The sequence below is a fragment of the Musa acuminata genome, chromosome BXJ2-6 (genome assembly GCF_036884655.1).
Source record: "Musa acuminata AAA Group cultivar baxijiao chromosome BXJ2-6, Cavendish_Baxijiao_AAA, whole genome shotgun sequence".
NCBI lineage: Eukaryota > Viridiplantae > Streptophyta > Magnoliopsida > Zingiberales > Musaceae > Musa > Musa acuminata.
The window spans coordinates 6262501-6281898 of NC_088343.1; the positions used below are offsets into that span (position 1 = coordinate 6262501).

Genomic DNA, 19398 nt, shown 5'->3' on the forward strand with positions numbered 1-19398 from the left:
CCAATGAAGAATGTGCAGAATTCCTTTGAACATCAGGTTTGAGCACAACAGTAAGTGTCTGTTTGAGAACTATACCAGTTGATTTAGTTGAGGTTAACTGCAATCTTTGAGAATGATAATATCCTTTATATATAGAAGGCCTGTCCAGTAAGGAAGCTAGCCCAGCCTTGTCACGACAAGGAAGAAGCTTTAACCAGGGAGTGAGATTTTCCGTACAAACTGCCTCACGGGGCAGTGCACCATATCTCAAGTTGCTGACATTTGACCGAAATGCCCAACTTGGAGCAAAGTAGGAAGTAGAGGACTCGAGAAAGTTGATCGAAGCACAAAATAGGCCTGAGAGGGCATGTGTAAGATCCTTCCAAGTGGCATCAATTTCCATAACAGGAAGATCAAAGAGAGCCCACAACTCAACCCCAGGGGGTTTGGCATTGGTGCTAGATATTGGATCAGATCCACCCCAGCTCTCATAGTTCCAGCGTCCTTGTGTGAAGGACAATTCCAGTTCCTTAATTTGGAATTTCTGGACCTGGTTCAAGTATCATGATATATAACAATATAGTTAGAGAAAGAACCAACACATCTAAACTTAAAAGTTTCTGGCACCTTGATGCAAGTCTTTCACCATAATTGTTCCTCTATCTCTATCTCTAAAGACATTAGACCATCAGTTAAATCTTAGCAAGAGAGAAGGTGAACAAAACCACAAACTTTTGGATCTATGTTCAACTATATTACATTAGAAAAAGAAAATATTTAACTGCAGTGGACATGACAGTTAGCGCTATAATAAACTTGAGACATATAATATATAATCAACAAAAAATATTTAAAATTACATGAGCAAACATGAAAAGAACAAGTGTCAAAGACCTTTTTGGTGCAATATAACAAAAAAATGTTTATCGATATAACATATACAGCTCTACATATGATCTTCGTGTATAACAGTCTGAAGAAAAATTTCACTTTAAATCGAAATTTGGTCCACAAGAAGAAATGAATATGCTTAAACTAGATTCAAGGAGGTGATCAATACAGATTTAAGAAATATCTGCAACATCTTGTTGACCTTTATTTGCTCCCATTACTTGCAAAAGCAATTTCCAGTAAATATGACAGGGCTACAGGCATCATAGCCAAGTAGAAAAGAAACTTGTTAAAGAAAATTACAGAATCACATTAAAGATTGATTTGTCAGCATAGAACAGGTGAATCAATTAAACCATGATAATAAAAAGACATTTAGATTGCTTGGTTAGTATAAAGCAAAAAAGTTTTGTACCACAATTCCTTGCCATGTGAGTTTATGTAACCAGTAGCTTCTAAGAGAATCTATATTATGATAAACAAGACCAACCAAAAGCTAATAATCAGTTTACTGCAAAACCTGAACTGACACAAAACAACTTGAGTCACTCTTATCAGTGATAAAATTTGTGATGCAGAACAAGTTATTGTACTTTTCTGCTACTTTCAGATAAACATCCTCATCATTCTTTTGGGGCTACTTCAGGGAAATATTCAGTCTCTTTTTTTTGGAAGTAGAATTAAGTTAGACAAGTTAATAAGTAATTCCAATGAAGTTCTAGAAAATCTACATGACATCTTCCTATTTTGATGTAAAAGATAGTTGCAATGAATTGTGACAATTTTTTTAAATCTTCTTTTGTATCCATTGTTCTTAATTTTAATTCTCATTAGCTGCTGCTTCTTGATGGGAGAAATATGGAATCTCACCAAAACCTTTTATACTATGCCAGAGATCTTAAAATACCTCTGAATTCTCACAAGAACCTGGCTGTTGCCTTACCTTATCCTGTCATATAAATCTACTTGGCCACTCTTGAACAAGCCAATGTTTTCCAGCTAGGAGTGGCGTCCAACCCAATCTCATTATAGCCATCCTGGAACATTAAAAGGCATACCTAGCTGTCTAACCATAAATTTTCTCACAAAACAACCTGAAAACCCACCACAAAGCTGTTGCTGATGCAGCAAATACATCATATAGATCCAAAAACCTTGACAATTAAATCCACTCTTTCCCTCATCACTACTTTCTAAATTTTAGCCTTGAATGTCAAAAACAAATCCTTCCTGAAACCCCTCCTTGTATCATGACTACATTGTTTTGGAAGAAAGTGCATAACAGTATAGCTAGACACTATGCCTTGTCCTTGAGTAGGCACCATTTCTTGCTATGTCAATATGTGGGAGAATTATTATTACTAACGCTTTCAGCTATTTTGCATTCTCATTCTCTCTTCCTCTCTCATTATATAAATGTTCTCCTTCGTATTTGTTCAAGTACAGCATAACATTGTCCGATGTACGACAGGAAAAAAAAAAGGCATTTGAAGGCAAAACCATAATAGAGGGCAGAGATCAGAAATTTCCCATGAACACCCTCCTTTAGGCACTTAAGCAAATAGGTTTGACAATGCGTACAAATCGGTTCTTTTACCATCTATTTGAACAGATTTAAGATGGAAGGTGTGTTGCACTTCTCAAATTCCCCTCGAAGTTTTAGCCTGAATCATGCACCTAAAATTAGGATGATGACAGTTTTAACCGCATTAATGGATCAGAAATGCAAACAATTGGATGAATAGCTCCAAACCAAATCTTTACTGGAACTCCAATCTTGGATCACGAAGGGAGGGATCGTCAGAGGAGTACCAGCTGCGCGATGGCCTTGGGGAAGAGATGGTGATGGCGACCATTGGCGGCAGAGGGAGGGGCGGTGCTCTGGAAATGGAAGTGGGCGAGGACTTTCCGATCGGGCAAGGGCTTCAAGAAGAGCTCCTCTGAAAACTGCTCCCCTTCTTCTTCTACGCCTCCGCCGCCATCATTTAGCCAGACGCCAGAGACTAGCGCAGGGATGCAGATGAGGAGGGCGAGGAGGAGGAGAAACGGAAAGGCGGCGGAGTGGCGGAGCACTGCCATCAATGGCGTCGTCGGAGGAATGGTTTGTGAAAGGCACGTGCAATACGCGTGTCTTAGGGAGGGGCAGCGCTGTGCTTGTTGACCAATCGTCTTGTTACATATCGGGCGAGACATATCGGTTTATGTGTCATATGAGCCAATGGTCGTTTCGACATATTCCATTTTGATAATTAGAATTAGCTTAAGCCTCATTCTAAAAGCATAATAATAATAATAATAATAATAATAATAGGTGAGCACTATGAATTGGCATCTTTTTTGCGGTATAAGTAATTTAATTGAATTCTTATTATTAATCCCAACATATATAAATTTATATTGTTCATTACATATTAGATTTATTGTTTTAAGTCATAATTGCTGCTAAACGTGGGTTGGTCTTTGCTAAATTTAATATAAAAATTTAACTATGAAAATAGTTAAAAATAAAAAAAAAATCACTAAGATTCAAACCAAAGTCACAAAAATTTGACTTTCAAATAACTATATCATGAGTTTCATTTATGTCTAATTTTTTTTCTTTAGTTGATTTAGATACGGAATTGTCAATTCGATTTCGGTTTTTGAGATTCAATCGGTTCAAACTAAACCAGGGCTAGTGATGGTGTTAACTTGAGAATTCTCCAAGTGTGTATACCATTCAAATCAAAGCTCCAATGCCAAAAAATATAAAACAATTGGTGAGAAAAGAGTTCAATAATTGGTATTCCTAGTGCAATCAATGAACATGAAGAAGTATTTAAAGCAGAAGAATTTGTGTACAACCATCACCATTTTAAATTTAAATTGCCGGCATCAGTAGGAAAGATTGAGAACTGTTCCATTCTCCCTATGCTTGAACAAGAAACAAGATCAAGGAGACATTGTCAGCTAACTACTACTGGCATCGAGATGTAACCATAACAGAAGTCGCAAATCAATTTACGCAGAGTGAAATATTGACAAAGACTGTTTAGCTTGAGCATCGAATCACTTTTACATTAGAGTTCACATATCATCATTCTTTTTCATTCATTTCTACCAATCCACACACTGTGTTATACAAGCTACAGGTAATACATGTTCAATAGTAAATGACATAATCTGATGCCATGGATAGCTGAAGATTGTTTTGCTAACCACCTAAACTTTAAACTCTTCCGGGAAGAGCTTTAAACACTTCAGATGACACAGAAATTTAGAATTCAATATTCAAAATAGAGAATAACTCGAGCTTAACAATCTGCACAAGTATAGCAATGGTCAGAACAAATCTTCTGAAGATCATCCAGCAATAATTTTCCAGTCCTAAAACCAAACACGACTTGCAGTGCAATAGATCAATAAATTGTCGTGAACATAGAATCGGTCAGCCAAGTACACCAACACCAACACCAACAACAGGAAGCCATGACAATAACAACAAGAAGAAGCCACGGCATTCGAACTATTTTTTTGGGTTGGTAGCCTAGTGCTCAAAGTACATGATACAGGTGTTTCTCTTTTTGGGCAGAGGAGGTTGTAGTTGCAATTTGGTCATATAAAAACTGAGGTCGCAAGGAGCCATCATTGCTGAAATGGAGTAACTTGAGATTGTCCATTTAAGAAGATGAATGTGTTAGCTAGATACTGAACAATATAACTCAGCGGACTGTTATTTCTGCATGTCAAGAAGCAAAAGAATTTGATATATTATTAGTCACCCATCATTCTTACTGTAATTTAGCCTATAAAGATTAGAAACCTGCTTGTTAGGCAGCCCCTCTCAAATTCTGCAACGAATCTTTCATTTCAACTTGCTTTTGTGAGGTCACTTGCACAACCTACATGAACCGGCAGCTGATGTATAAGCCAATTTTTTTTTTCAAAAATATGATTTCAAGGATGTGAAGTTAAAACTTGTTATGCTTAAAATCCTTGCAAAAGCGAAAGGGTTAAGAAAAGCACTAACATTATTTGTCTTCTGTAGGTCATGCTCTATAGGCTGAATGTGATTTAGTGAATCTAGAATCATGTTGTCTTTTTCTTGAGGAACCCTCTCAGGTTTCTCGTTTAACTCAGTTACCAGTTCTTCTAACATCTGCAGCCTCTCCAAGCATGGTAGGACAGGTGATTCTGTGACATCATGTCTGGCGAGGTGGTTCATGGAATTTGCGTTTGTCGGATCAAGTCCATGATGATCTGAAGACTTCACTTTAACCAGATCGATGGCATCATTTTTCAGTCCAAAAAATAAATATAAAACAGCTAGCACTTTCGTGATGAACTTTCCGACAGCACCTATCACTAGCATAAGCAACTTGGATAATGAGTTCCCTCGGGTGGAATCATCAACCAGACCACCTGCATAGGAAAACCAAACACTCAGCAAACTGTGATTAATTCCTAGAAAAAATGCTCAAGGCTCACTAGTCATGCGTGCTACCAAACAAATCTATATCATAGGCATTTGATGCTAGATTCTAAACAATGTAAAGTTGAGAGACTTGCAATGTTCTTTGTGTGACCAGATATTTATCTGTAACAATATACGCGGATCAAGGACTGACAGATGCTGGGAAAAATTTTAAGTAATTTGGAAGGTTAATATTTGAAACAACAGATGGAAAAGAAATGATACAAGGAAAACACTTTCACATGCTTGAATGTTTTTTTTGTCCCTGACATGTTTAGTAGTTAATCATCTTAAAGATTGAGATTTAGTAATGCTAGCTGTTGTATTAAAGGTAATCAAATTGCAGATCATTGCCTTGTCACATTTAATTAAGAAGTGCCTAATATTTTCATGATATCCATCTGAGCTGTTAATTGAATTGGAACCACTAGTTGACCAAACATGAAGGTTTTTTAAACTACAATGGCATTTTGGCAGACTTAGTATTCTCTGAAACGTCACTCGCAGCCCCATGTAACAAAAGCCCATCTTTTGCTAGTAATTTTGATCCAAGGGCCCTTAATTTGTTTTAATTAGTTGATTATAATCATATATGCGCTAATAAAAGCACTGTAATTGTCCAAAATTATAAAATGAATAAAAAGAGTAACTGAAAAGCGGTACAGCAGAGTAGACAAGGTAATAAAGTTCACACTCGTTTAATTTTTTAGAAAGAAACTTTAAAAAGAGAGAGTTGCACTTGAACAGAAACTGATTTTATCTTTGACATCAGTATATGGCCAAAACTATTTTTCATTCAATGGTCAGTCACATCTTAATTTTATAAGAAAAAGAAAATTATGTAACTTACTCTATCCACCATGCTGTTATCCAGAAAAGCCTATGGGTATATCTCAATGTCCACTGTACTGTTACTCAGAAGCAACAAAATTTTCTCAGCTGTTTTTCAGTAAGGCCCATGGGTATATTTCTATATCTGGTGCATTGTTATTCAGAAGCACAATTATTTTCTCAAATTTTGAACTTGGTATCTATCACAATCAAACATGGCGAGGAACTTCCCAAAGTGTACCTTTTATTTACTGAACTTCAGGGGTCTTGCTTGCAACAAGCATCATGCTGGTTGTTAGATTCTATTCACAAGACAATATAAACTTGCATCTCTTTCCTTACATCAAAGTTCTTCTCAAACAATTAAAGATTAAAAAAATATCATGCTAAGTTATTGATACAATCAACATTTATTTTCTTTCTGGTGATGCCTGATGGTACATAGGTTTGTATATTGTTTGGTAATTTTGTATGATACTGATCTGCTAGATTGTTCGAAGCAATATCAGACCACTAACTAAAATCTTGGTTTCAACATTCAACAATTATTTGGAATAACTATGACAAGACTTTTTAAGAGCAAGCTAAACAAAAATATATGAACAATTGAATCTTCACTTACTATTCTTCTAAAATGTTACCTTCCTGATACCAATTAATATTCCAAATTAATGAAAACCTTAGTTGATGTATAAGCGTATGGGTCTCCATTATTGAAAAAGCAAATGGCGCATGCTTAGAATCTACAAAAATATGCAGACATCGGTTTACACTGATCATGAGGTTTTCATAATTGTTCCATGTATGAACATCCCAGCAAAGCATTGGTGTGATACATATGGAAATTCTGTACATTCATATGATATGTGCATGTCTGCATATTGAACTTGGCACATGTAAACATCTATTCCACATGCCCATTTGGTTCCATCACAGTATCTTAACATTGAAGTGACTTCTTGATATTTTTGATAGCTATATGTGCTGATGTAGAGTCACCAAGAACTTATATCTACAAAATGTTCTAACATTTTACAATTCAATAATAAAAAATGAATATATAAGTTAAAAAGGCATGCAGAAAACTGTGACTATGATGCAGCATTAAACACCCTTGATACAGTCCATTGCAACCATGGAAAATTAAGTTCTAAAAATCTTTGAAAAATAAAAATAGAAATGCATATTGATGAAATGAAGTACCTCCAAGTTGATCACAAAGTTTGGTTTGACTAGTTGGGCTGTTTGAAGGCATGTTTTCATCTGTCGTGATTTGAGTACTCTGACAGAAATGCACACAACTCAATAGTTAATATCAGTGTAGCTTTTGCATTCATAATCATATGTCATATACCCATAAAACAAGTACTATAAATTATAAAGTATGAACTATGAAGTACCAAGTAGTATGTCCTGTTTCACAAGAGAAGTTCATTACAGATTTCCTTGGTGCATGGCTCTGCATGACCATGGCTCGTGCTTAATACCATTGCATTGGAAACTCTAGATAAAGTTTGGTGTTATGCAAATACATGAATTATGATGTCCATCAAGTTCCAGTTTACACTTAAAAGGACTTGGAAACACGACTTGAAGATATATTTCACATACTTACAGTGAAGTATGTGCACCGTGGAATTTGGTCATAATAGGTTTTGTTGATTGCTATGAACTGGTTGGGTGCAATTAACATGGCAAAGATGAAGGAAATGCTATAGTAGTGCCTCATTGAGATTCTACATAAAGTGGAGAGGAAGTCTTAACCCTTTTAGACTTTAGGATTAATGTTCCTTTATCAGCTTGTTGTTCTTCACTTTTTCTCTTTTTTGGACTGAATTTTTTTAAAATTATCTGCATTTCTTTTATTTCCAATCTTCTTACTAAGGTTTTTCTTGTTATCTTTACTTCATCTACTTAATAAAAACAAAAGAAATTTAACTGTAATCTTCATTCTCATGTGAAACCGAAATGAATCATTACTCTATGGGATTAGGTATTAATGGTTACAAAATGGATAAATACATTATTAAGTTTAACCTAGTTTATGACTCAAAAAAACAGTGTATAATGGGAAAGCAAAACAACATCAGCAAAAGAATATCCTAACGTGAGACATTCTTGATTATAAGCATGGAGCATCATCTTTGAATATTGTAAAATGATGAAATTATATTATAGGCTGCCAAATGTACCATAACAATAGAGGAACAATGGAAATAAAAGTTGGGTAGGAGCGTAAATGAAGTAGACAAGCAATCAAAGAAACAAGCATACCCACTGATAACACATGCAAACAAATACATCTTGTGTGCATGAGTGGATTAAAAAAAAAGTAACATGAGTGCATATGACACAAGTGTTCATTTTCATCATCATGTACATCCTCAAGTTATGTTCAGAAAACGCATGCACAATCACTCAAACCATGTTTCAGAAACAAACAAACAACGCACTCACAGGGATACACAGAAGGAATCCCAAGCCAAGAAGACAAGTAGATACAAGAAAACTGACATTTTCATATGCTGGAGTTGTCGGCATGTCAGGCTGTGGAATTGGTTGAATAGGAGATACTGCATCTTTGGTATCTGACTTCACCTGAATGGTACCTTTTTTGAACATTGCAACCTGCAAATAAGGTGATACACTACATGACTATGATAGTTGTCTTACATAGACTACTGAAACCATCTACCACCTGAAGAAAATGAAACTTAACCTGGCGATTCAATTTCTTTTCACCCAATAAATTCCCTCCAACCTTTGAGCTTGCCCTTTCAGATTGAACTGACTGGAAGACAGGTAAAAGAAATAGCACACTGTTGGTTTTAGGTAAAGACTAAGGGCACAAGAAGAACTATCTTCTTCTAACTTGTAAGACATATTTAAGAATTTAAATTGTTCTCACACTTATTATCTGGGGGTCACTCCATGGTCCTTTATTGGATGTAAGACATCCTCCCTCATTAGAACAAGTGCAAGAGCCACCAAGAAAAGCAGGAAGTTGACTGTCATCAACAAAAGGAGAAAATGAAATGAATTTCATTAACTGTCATTACAAAAAGAGAAGATGAAACGGATCCCAAGTCCAGAACCCAAAACCACAGAGCATTTAGCAGATATGACTAAATTTACACAGAGAAGAATGTAAACCTCATCTCAATTGATTCAAGTAAAGTATTCTGATATGTATCTCCTAATACCTGCAAAATATGGTGAAAGACTAAATTTACTGCATAAAATGGTGGGCAACAAGGATACATTAAAAAAAAATCTACCACTATCTTAGCTGATGTCCTTGGATCAATTATGCCTTTTATAGTGTTCCAAAGTAATCTGCAACCACTTCCAGCATTTACAATAAACAGCTTATGCAATATCTGCAAAAATGAGATAGATTATAGGAAGTAGATTGATTGTCTTGTATCAAATTCTATGTTGTTTATACAGTACGACATATATCACCTCAGGGTAATTATCACTATCAACTTTCTGGATTCGAAGAACAACATCACGAGCTAATTTGCCAACACTCATCCAGTTCTGAATAATCAAGTTGGACAGGAAAAAGCAGTCACGTATATCATGTAAACTCGTTCAAATTGTCAGGTAAAACAGTAGCCACATACCACTCCTTGTGCATCTAAAACTGTTGTCATAGTATCAACATGTCTTTTGGCTGCAACAGAGCATGCTGGGTATTTCTCAGTAAGTACCTTCTCTATCCCCTGAACATGGTACCTCACAAATCTTTCAACTGTAGTAACACTAAGAAGTTTGTTGGGGTCGACTTTCCCAAGTCTTTCTATATAAATAGGTCTTCCATCTTTGTCCACACCATGAAAACCATGTGGATAATACTGAAGAACTTTTTCCAGTTCATCATACACAAAGTCCTAAATAGCATTAATCTGTTAGGCAATCAAAACCACAACAAGTGATAGCTTAGAAGTAAAGCCCTTTGACATGATACAGGCTTAAATTCTGTATTGCTACTAAACTGGTTCTTCAATAACAGGAAAGAAAGAAATATAGAATAATAAAAACAAAGCATGAACTCCTGATTCTATAATATTCATTTCTTAAATATCATTACTATGCATTATGAAATTTGGACTCGCTATTTGTTATTTTAAGCTAAAGAATAAGTACTCTTCTGCATATATTTTTGGCTTAAGATCCTTTTATCTGGTGGAAGTACTCTGTTGTGTGTAATAGGTTTGCAAGTTGCAGGTCTGTTTTGAGAACCAGAATGTGTAACACTTGTGTGGATACTACCTTAATAGGTGTTCAATCAAATTAAAATTTCAGGATAACAGAACTGTGTTTGGAACCGAACTATGTAAAAGTTTATATCAAGACACTTTGTACATCTGACTATCATACACATAAACGTAGAATATAAAAGCTATGATCCAGTTATTCTTACTTGCAGGATAGTATCAGCACCGAAGTCCTTCCTCCACTGGAGCATCTCCGACCACATTCGGGTCGCTTTCTCAATATTGAGCCCACGTGCCTTCAAAAATCTGCAGAAGCCAGAATTCAAATAAAAGTGTCTAGCATGTTTGAGATTGAAGAGGGAAAGTGGGAGGGGAGGAGTGAAAAATCAATCTGAAATAGATTACGAAAAGTATGAATCAGGTTAAAGTTTTAAACTATGAGATGTTCTCAATGCATTTCAATTTGATCAATTCCAAGAATAGTTTGATCAGGGAATAGGTATTAGGGCAAATATTACTAAATATCTCATTTGATCTAAGCATTCTTGGGATGATCCAGACTAATTGGAATGTGTACCTAATAGGTATAAGAAATTACAAGATTCACATGATTATACATATACAGTACCAACTTCCATCCCTTCCTCTATCAATCATCTTCTAAAGCAATTTCCTAAGTGCTCAATGAAAGATCTTGGTAGCACAAGGCATAAGAATATAATTCCCAAAAGCACACATCTTCTCCATGAATTGGTGAATAGGCTTAATGAAGCTCCTAAGTATGAGCCAAATCTTTGTTACTAATCTATCAGCATGATGCAAGGAAAGAGAATATGTGAGCTTTCTATGAGGATTCCTTTTTTTATGGGCTCCAACGCATAAGGCATATCTGCCGAATTTTTGGAGACAGATTAGAACTTCAACTAGTTGGTAAAACATAAGGTTGCGATCTGGGAGGCTAGAGTTGAAGTCATGGAAACAATTTCTCTGTAGTTAGAGGTAACACTACATACATTGGTACTCCCAGATCCCACTTTGGCAGTAGCCTCATACACTGTGTACATCATTTACTAGAACCTCCACTAGGAAGGATCCAGAGTCAGTGTTTCCACTAGTTTGTCTATGATTCTTGCATAGACATACAACAGAGGTACAAGTACCAGAGTTTGGAAGGATATGCATGGAAATATGTGTTTTGCAGACAGGAATATCATAGATAGACATAATTTACACATTTATAGACGTATATATGAAATACACATACAGTTATGCCCCATAAACGGAGTGCATGCAAAGGAAATGAGCTCAAGGAGAAAGTTATGTTTATAAGCTGACCATTCAAAAGAAAGATTGGATTCAATCAGATGATATAAGAGGGCAAGACATTTGAATTTAAGAGGGGGGCAAGAGCATTCCTCCTAAGCATGAATTGATAATAGTGGAAAGGTGTACGACTTATGTCTTCATAAATCTGGATAATGTAGAAGATTGTTGCAAAAAGAAAATTATATTTAGAAGTGGATCCAGTGATGACAACTTGGAAAACCATTTTTCAACATGACATTCCTCTTTAATCACACACCATTCATTCAAAGAAACTAACATATTCAGGATTAGGAAAGACATGCAGTTAAGAAGCATCATCCTTAAAACAGAAACTGTACATGCTATCTAATCATAATAATGTGAGCTAATTTTGCAGAGGAAATTGTTAGCATTTGTCACGAGAAGACTGATAAAGAGTTTGATACAAGTTTAAACATTTTCTAAATAAGAAACTTTACGAAAGAGTGATGACGAACAACTAAGTTGGGTTTATGAACATCTACAACTTAGCTCGTTAACATTCATTGGCTTGTACAGTCTAATAGAATTCTGGTGCAAATGGCCCAATATATAGATTTATCACATTGTGTCCTTTGTATACAAGGCAAGGATTAAGCATATGCTCATGGGCATGGTCAATTTACACAACAATGAAGAATCTTCCAAATTTATGCAGAAGTTAAACTCAGAAAGCAGAGGCATCCAATGGCAATTTTGCAAGCATAAAGATATCTAAGATGATTCAATGTGTGGCATGAGTAATAACTGCAGAAGATATGCAGATGGATTAAATTCCAAGTACGGAGATATTTAAAACAGAGATCAGGTTCAGGAGTGGAACCCATCTATTCTAGCAAAATATTTGCAATGTCTTATCTCTCCACCTCTAAACGCTAATAAAGCTTGAAACATAGTAGTTTCATCTGTCATAAAGAAATCGGCAACTTATGGTCGCTCTATACCATGACAATTGCCGTAGCTTACCAGGAAAACGCTAACAATGAAAAGCTAATGCCTTGTGCAGAACCACCTAATCGAGGCAAAGAGGGCATCAAGCTAGGTAGCAAGGCAACATGACATAGGAAGCCCTGTATGTCCCTGTTCGGTAATGCAAGTTCTCCATTTCCCGACTTCGCCTACTCATGTAACACGATTCTCAAATCTCACGACCATCATTATAATCCCAAAACTTAATGTTCCATAATAATTTCTTCAGCAACTCATTAAATTCCATCTCCGTTCCATGATCACCTCCACCACGTAATTCCGATACTCCAATTCAATAACACTCGATTGCTCGTTGTACGAAAGATTGGCGTTATAATCTAAATCCATCATCAATCAACGATAACGATATCTCGATGTACAAAATGAGATCCGTGGAAGAAAGATGAACTAATCGGTACGAGATCGACGATCGATACCGACCGCAACATGGTGTGGTAGTCGTCATGACAAGGCGGTAGCAGATTCCGATCGATCAAGACCTTTCGGAAGGCCTCCACGATCGCCTCCTCCTCCGAGGCATCCATCCGATCCTCCGCGACCGTGGCCACGGCCTGCGGGTCGGCCTTCTTCCATTTGCCCCTCCTCCTCGCGCCTTCGGAGGCACCGGTCCTGGAGAAAGAAGAGATCATGTCGATGTCGTCGTCGGCCTCTCCCCGCCTCTCTCGATAGTTCCAATTCCCTTGGGTCTCTCCTCGCGTGCCCCCAAATAGGATCGACAGCGAGGGAGGGAGGGAGGTGGCGAATATATTCTCCTCCGAATTGAATTGGTGCGGGTCGTGCGATGCGGTGAGGGGTGAGAAGGGAACGGATGGGCGTGCGAGGCACGTGGATAGCGAGAGGTGGCGCCAATTTGCGCGGCGTTGGATTCCTATTCTCGTTGTGCCGAACGGAGGAAATAAAACACGGACGGTAAATGGGACCATTCACTAACGCATCACGCGCTCCACCGCATTCTACCCGCGTGGGACCCACCGTCGGCTCCACGTCCTATCTTTAGTCGGAAAAGCGAGTCTCGGACGCGTGGTTCGTGAACCACGTAAAGATAACACACTTGACTCGGTGTTGCACGAATCTCAAAGCACTTGGCTTTAGTTTTGTAATGCTATAGCTCACCAGCCCATCCAACGCAAGCGGAGAAACGAAAAGCTGAACCCTGTCCGACCCGAGGTAGCCATGTGAGCATCGTGCGATGAAATGTTTATTTTTGCGTTCTGCTGCGTGATCTGAGCCGGGCTGATTCGGATACGCTGTAGCTATCGAATAGGGGACTGTTCCTGAGGTCACCTATTTCAAGTTCTGCGACGAGCAAAGCATGGTCGTCCTTAGGTTTCAAGTCACCAAAATACTCTCTATTAAGATGGAAATTACATATAATGGAATTTTCCCATATTCCACAACAGTAGGAACATTATATGTTGGACTTTTTATTTTATATATATATATATATTATTGTTATGTTTATCAACTATACAAAATAATACAGAAATCATTATTCTCTGAGAAGACATTCTGTGGCTAAAGTATGATGTGCAAAAGAACTAACTCTACATAAGCAAAGACTACTAAATTTAAGGGTTCTATGTTATTAAAGCAATGCTCGTAAAGTTGATGAGCATATATGACTGACTAAGATCAAGTCATGGCAGGAGGAAGTCGCAATCAATCTCTTAAATGAACACGGAATGAGTAAGATTGTTGGATATGCACTTAATTACGTGCGCTGTGATCGGACCGGTGGTCAAATTCATGTGCATAAGAGTCCTTTGAATTCAAATCTTCGTAGCATCTTTTAATATGATACTAAACACGAAGCTTAGAGAGAGTTTCGTCAACCTCGACTCGAGAGAGAGAGAGAGAGAGCGAGAGAGAGAGAGAAAGGACGTACAGAGACAGACGAACATCGTCCTCGTCGACACACGAGCAGAGACAGAGGAAGGAATCTGGTCGGTCTGACGCCAAATTGAAACGTAAAAGCTGCTGTACCCTTTGGCCGATGCCTATTCTTGCAAGAATCATCAGCAAGAAACCCCGGTCACAATCGCTTTCTCCCACGTCCAATAGCAACTTTTGCATGTGACCTCCACGCTACCCCATGCCCCGTCTCCTCATGTGTCGCCGCCCTCGACGCGGAGGGCGTCCCAGGAGTTGTCCATTGTCGTTTCCTGTAGCAGGAGCAGCAGCACTTCGAGTTGCACTGGTAGCGAGGGAAAGCGCTTGTTGCACCTTTGAAATGGCTGCAGTTGATCGAATCCTACCATGGCCTGAGAGATTTATCGGTTCTATTTTCCCTCTCTAGTCAGCAAGCTGCCATTTCAGGCTTCTTGCAGCGATTACAGCTGATTCAACCCTGGTATATCTGGACTGAGATTTAGGTGCTCGGTTTTCTCTCTCCACCATCTCGAGCAATATGAAATGGACAGCAGACTCAACAGGCTACCACTTCAGTTTTCTTCAAGTGGCTGCATTACTAAGTAGTGATGTTTAGGTGTTCAGTGTGATGACTAGCTACCACTCGAGAGCTTAATTTTCTCGCACTTCGATCTGCAGTCAGAAAGCTACAGCTTTGAGAAGTGCTTTTGGATTGTCCAGTTGCTGGTTTCAAAGACATTTTGGCACGCAAGTTCGAAAGCTACAGCTTTGAGCTCACATATATGGTTGATTTCTTCCGATGCAGAGATATGTGGATGTGACATCTGCTTCGTCTCATATACAGGGTTGAGATGTCTCGTACCCAACTCAGCAATCCTTCGTAGAAGAGCTCAATTCGCGGGCATCATTACACGATGAAATGTATAACTCATCTGTATGAGTTCCAGATTGTTTGGCTCACTCATGGCCTTCTCGATGGACGGCTATATCTGATCTGATACGAATCAGACATCCCGGGGAGAGCTGCGCGGGTAAACAAGCATCAAGATGTCAGTGGTGTATGGATGCTCAAAGCATCCTCTTCGACCAACGTCTGGAGCATCTTCTTTTTATTCTCCCATGGTGTATATGATTTGTAGTGCCATGTCGCGACGCAGCTATGCAAGCAAAATTTGGGAAGGGGTCGCGCCCTTCCTTGCTCACAGAAGCTAGCGGACATGGACGCAACAGTCCCCGATAACGTGACTCTCCTCTTCCTCGTCGCCTTTCCTGTATTTTGGTGCTATCCTTCCAGCAATTCCAAGTGTGTGCTGTAACATAACACTCGGATGCCTCAGTTCCTGAATCCAACCAGCCGGCAGAAGAAGACAGCCGAAGTCAGTCCAAGAAACGCACAGGTAGGTAGATTGGTCCATAGATACATAGCAGCAGCGGCTGCAGCTGCTGCTGCTTGCGGCAAAGATGATGATGGTGATGAGATTCACTGACTTCCTCCTCCTCCAAATCCTTGTAGCGGTAGTCGCCTGCGCCGTGGACCTGCCGGCGCCGCTGAACGACGAGGTGCTGGGCCTCATCGTCTTCAAGGCGGCGCTGGAGGACCCGACGGCGGCGCTGGCGTCGTGGAACGAGGACGACTCCACCCCATGCAGCTGGGCGCATGTCGAGTGCGACCCGGCCTCGTCCCGGGTGAGCCGCCTCGCCCTCGACTCGCTCTCCCTCTCTGGGCCTCTTCCCCGTGGCCTCGACCGCCTCCCCGCCCTCGTCGCCCTCTCCCTCTCCAATAACAACCTCTCCGGGCCAATCCCGCCGGGCCTCTCCCTCCTCCCCGCCCTCCGCTCCCTCGACCTCAGCCGCAACGCCTTCTCCGGTGGCCTACCCGACGACCTCGCCCGCCTGCCCGCCATCCGCTCCCTCGACCTCTCCTCCAACGCCTTCTCCGGCCCCCTCCTCAGCTCCATCTTCTCCAATGTCACATGCGGCACCCTCCGCTTCCTTTCGCTCGCGAGCAACCGCCTCGAAGGCCCCTTGCCTGCCGCATTGTCCCGCTGCTCCTTCCTGCTCCAGCTCGACCTCTCCGGCAACCGGCTCTCTGGCGCGCCGGACTTCGTCACGGGCCTCTGGTCCCTCTCCCGGCTGCGAGTGCTGGACCTCTCTCTTAATTCTTTCTCCGGAGGAATCCCTGAGGGGATCGCGCGCCTGCATACCCTTAAGAGCCTCCACCTGAACGGCAATCGGTTCTCGGGGCCCATCCCGGCCGGCGTCGGTCTCTGCCCGCATCTCAGCAGCTTGGATTTGAGCTACAACTCGTTCGTCGGAGCCCTTCCGAGTTCCATGCGTTACCTCCATTCTCTGACATCTCTCAGCTTGTCGAACAACCGGCTGTCCGGCGACATTCCGTCGTGGATCGGCAACTTGACAGCCATCCAGCACTTGGACTTATCCGACAACAAGCTCACCGGAAACCTGCCGTCTTCGCTCGGCGGCCTCACGGATCTGAATTATCTGAGCCTAACCAATAACATGCTCACCGGAGCCATCCCCGACTCGATCGCAGGATGCACGAAGCTCACCGAGCTCCATCTGAAGGGGAACGGCCTCGATGGCAGCATCCCGAAGGGGCTGTTCGATCTGGGGCTACAGGTTCTCGACTTGTCATCGAACGGGCTCACCGGCACAATGCCGGCAGGGTCGACGTGGATATCGGAGACGCTGCAGTCACTGGATCTATCGGATAATAAGCTCACCGGCACCATTCCGCCGGAGATGGCGCTGTACTTTGGTCTTAGGTACTTGAACCTCTCATGGAACGACTTCCGCACCCAGCTGCCGCCGGAGCTTGGCTTGTTTCGGAACCTGTCGGTGTTGGATCTCCGCAGAAGCGCGTTGTATGGGTCGATCCCCGGAGATCTTTGCGAGTCCGGTAGCCTCTCTGTTCTGCAACTGGACGGCAACTCTCTGACCGGCCCCATCCCCGAGGAGATCGGCAACTGCTCGTCCTTGTATCTTCTGTGAGTAGCTAAAATCGCTGTGCTTCTCTATGTTTCCTATCCAAAGAGAGACGATTCTGATCGGATTCGTTGATGTTGTTTAGGAGCTTTTCCCATAACAGCTTAAACGGATCGATTCCGGCCTCCATGGCCGAGCTAAAGAAGCTTGAAATCCTCAAGCTGGAGTTCAACAACTTGAGCGGCGAGATACCGCAGCAGCTCGGCCGCCTGGACAACCTCCTCGCCGTAAACATATCGCACAACCAGCTCATCGGTCGGCTTCCGGTGGGAGGCGTATTCCAGAGCCTAGACCAGAGCGCGCTGCAGGGCAACCTCGGCCTCTGCACTCCCCTGGTGGCGGAGCCATGCAAGTTGAACGTCCCCAAGCCGTTGGTGCTCGACCCATACGCTTACATCAACGGCAACAACAACGACAACGACGTGCCCACCGTCGCGAACCCGGCGGTGTCGATGCGGCACAGGAGGTTCCTCAGCGTGTCGTCGATCGTCGCCATCTCGGCTGCTCTCGTCATAGTTCTCGGGGTGGTGGTGGTCGCTCTGCTCAACATTTCGGCTCGGAGGAGGATTGGGCTCCTGGAGAACGCCTTGGAGAGCATGTGCTCGAGCTCGACGAGATCGACGGGACCTGCCGTGGGGAGGATGGTGGTGTTTGGGCCCAGAAGCAGTCTGAGATCGGAGGATCTGGTTGGTGGCGCCGAGGCCTTACTGACCAAGGCGACCGAGCTAGGGAGGGGAGTCTTCGGCACGGTCTACCGTGCATCGATCAGAGGAGGAGGGACGATCGCCGTCAAGAAGCTCTTGACGGCTAACATAGTTCAGTACCATGACGACTTCGATCGCGAGGTTCGGATACTGGGCAAGGTGATGCACCCGAATCTGGTGCAGCTGAAGGGCTACTACTGGACTCCTCAGCTGCAGCTACTGATCTCAGAGCACGCCCCCCACGGGAGCTTGCACGCCAGGCTTCACGAGAGGCCTGAGGCCATACCACCTCTCTCCTGGGCGGATCGCTTCAAGATCGCGCTGGGGACGGCGAAGGGCATCGCCCACTTGCACCAGTCGTTCCGCCCTCCCATCGTCCACTACAACCTGAAGCCGACCAACATACTCCTGGACGAGAAGTGCGAGCCCAAGATATCCGATTTCGGGCTGGTGCGGCTACTGCAGAAGCTCGACAAGCACACGATCAGCAGCAGATTCCAGAGTGCGATGGGCTACATGGCGCCGGAGCTGGCGTGCCAGAGCCTGAGGGTGAACGAGAAGTGCGACATATACGGCTTCGGGGTGCTGATCCTGGAGCTGGTGACGGGGAAGAAGCCGGTGGAGTACGGAGAAGACGATGTGGTGATTCTGATCGACCATGTGAGGGCGCTCGTGGAACAGGGCAACGCCGTGGAGTGCGTCGACTCGAGCATGGGGGAGTTCCCGGAGGAGGAGGTGCTGCCGGTGCTGAAGCTGGGGTTGGTTTGCACCTCTCAGATACCGTCGAGTAGGCCTTCCATGGCCGAGGTGGTTCAGATACTGCAGGTGATAAAAGCGCCGCTGTAGGGAGACCAATGGAAAGCTTTCTGTCTGAGCTAACGCTCGCTCTCCCTCTCCCTCTCCCTCTCTCCCATTGACTTGTGAGGGAGACATGCTGGTCTGTATCACTTTCCCTTTTGCTGCTCGGCTAATGCAACTATTGTATCGGTTGATCATATGATCGTTGATTGCATGATCATCTCTATTATATGATCGAGAATTACATAATCTTCCTTCACTGCATTAATACCATCCTTATCTAAAAGATGAATAATAAAAATAAAATTCG

The 19398-nt window shown here is 41.8% G+C and overlaps 3 protein-coding genes across 4 annotated transcripts in view; 1 reads left to right on the forward strand and 2 right to left on the reverse strand.

The window, feature by feature from the left end:
* LOC103987132 (uncharacterized) overlaps positions 1-3013 on the reverse strand; it is a 5309-nt gene extending 2296 nt beyond the window's left edge. The window contains exons 1-2 of one of the 2 annotated variants that reach the window (XM_009405339.3): positions 2683-3013; positions 1-529 (exon numbers count right to left, since the gene is read on the reverse strand). The exon at positions 1-529 is cut by the window's left edge and continues 662 nt beyond it. In XM_009405339.3, coding sequence (XP_009403614.2) covers positions 1-529; positions 2683-2949 — 796 coding nt within the window. In that variant the 5' untranslated portion in view covers positions 2950-3013. The remainder of the gene's footprint in view (positions 530-2682) is intronic. The other variant, XM_009405340.3, reaches the window with a different exon arrangement.
* A 1345-nt stretch (positions 3014-4358) lies between these two features.
* On the reverse strand, positions 4359-13465 carry LOC135614452 (phosphatidylinositol/phosphatidylcholine transfer protein SFH9-like). The gene is made up of 13 exons (XM_065111844.1): positions 13132-13465; positions 10584-10683; positions 9784-10050; positions 9620-9697; positions 9433-9534; positions 9308-9357; positions 9063-9162; positions 8874-8945; positions 8669-8782; positions 7358-7436; positions 4880-5271; positions 4673-4751; positions 4359-4588 (listed from the first exon to the last, which is right to left on the reverse strand). The coding sequence occupies exons 1-12, from the start codon at positions 13338-13340 to the stop codon at positions 4680-4682; spliced, it is 1635 nt and encodes a 544-aa protein (XP_064967916.1). The 5' UTR covers positions 13341-13465; the 3' UTR covers positions 4359-4588; positions 4673-4679.
* A 2367-nt stretch (positions 13466-15832) lies between these two features.
* LOC135614454 (probably inactive leucine-rich repeat receptor-like protein kinase At3g28040) lies at positions 15833-19347 on the forward strand. The gene is made up of 2 exons (XM_065111845.1): positions 15833-17588; positions 17672-19347. The coding sequence occupies exons 1-2, from the start codon at positions 16042-16044 to the stop codon at positions 19134-19136; spliced, it is 3012 nt and encodes a 1003-aa protein (XP_064967917.1). The 5' UTR covers positions 15833-16041; the 3' UTR covers positions 19137-19347.
* The last annotated feature ends 51 nt before the right edge of the window (positions 19348-19398 follow it).

Bases quoted from the DNA above. Each gene is read 5' to 3' on its own strand.
- LOC135614452 (XM_065111844.1), bottom strand. From the start codon at position 13,340: ATGATCTCTTCTTTCTCCAGGACCGGTGCCTCCGAAGGCGCGAGGAGG. The intron at 9,358-9,432 runs GTAGATTTTTTT...CATATTTTGCAG, and splicing joins GGACATCAGCTAAGATAGTG to GTATTAGGAGATACATATCA. The intron at 8,783-8,873 runs GTTAAGTTTCAT...CCTTATTTGCAG, and splicing joins AAAAGAAATTGAATCGCCAG to GTTGCAATGTTCAAAAAAGG.
- LOC135614454 (XM_065111845.1), top strand. From the start codon at position 16,042: ATGATGATGGTGATGAGATTCACTGACTTCCTCCTCCTCCAAATCCTT. The intron at 17,589-17,671 runs GTGAGTAGCTAA...GATGTTGTTTAG, and splicing joins TGCTCGTCCTTGTATCTTCT to GAGCTTTTCCCATAACAGCT.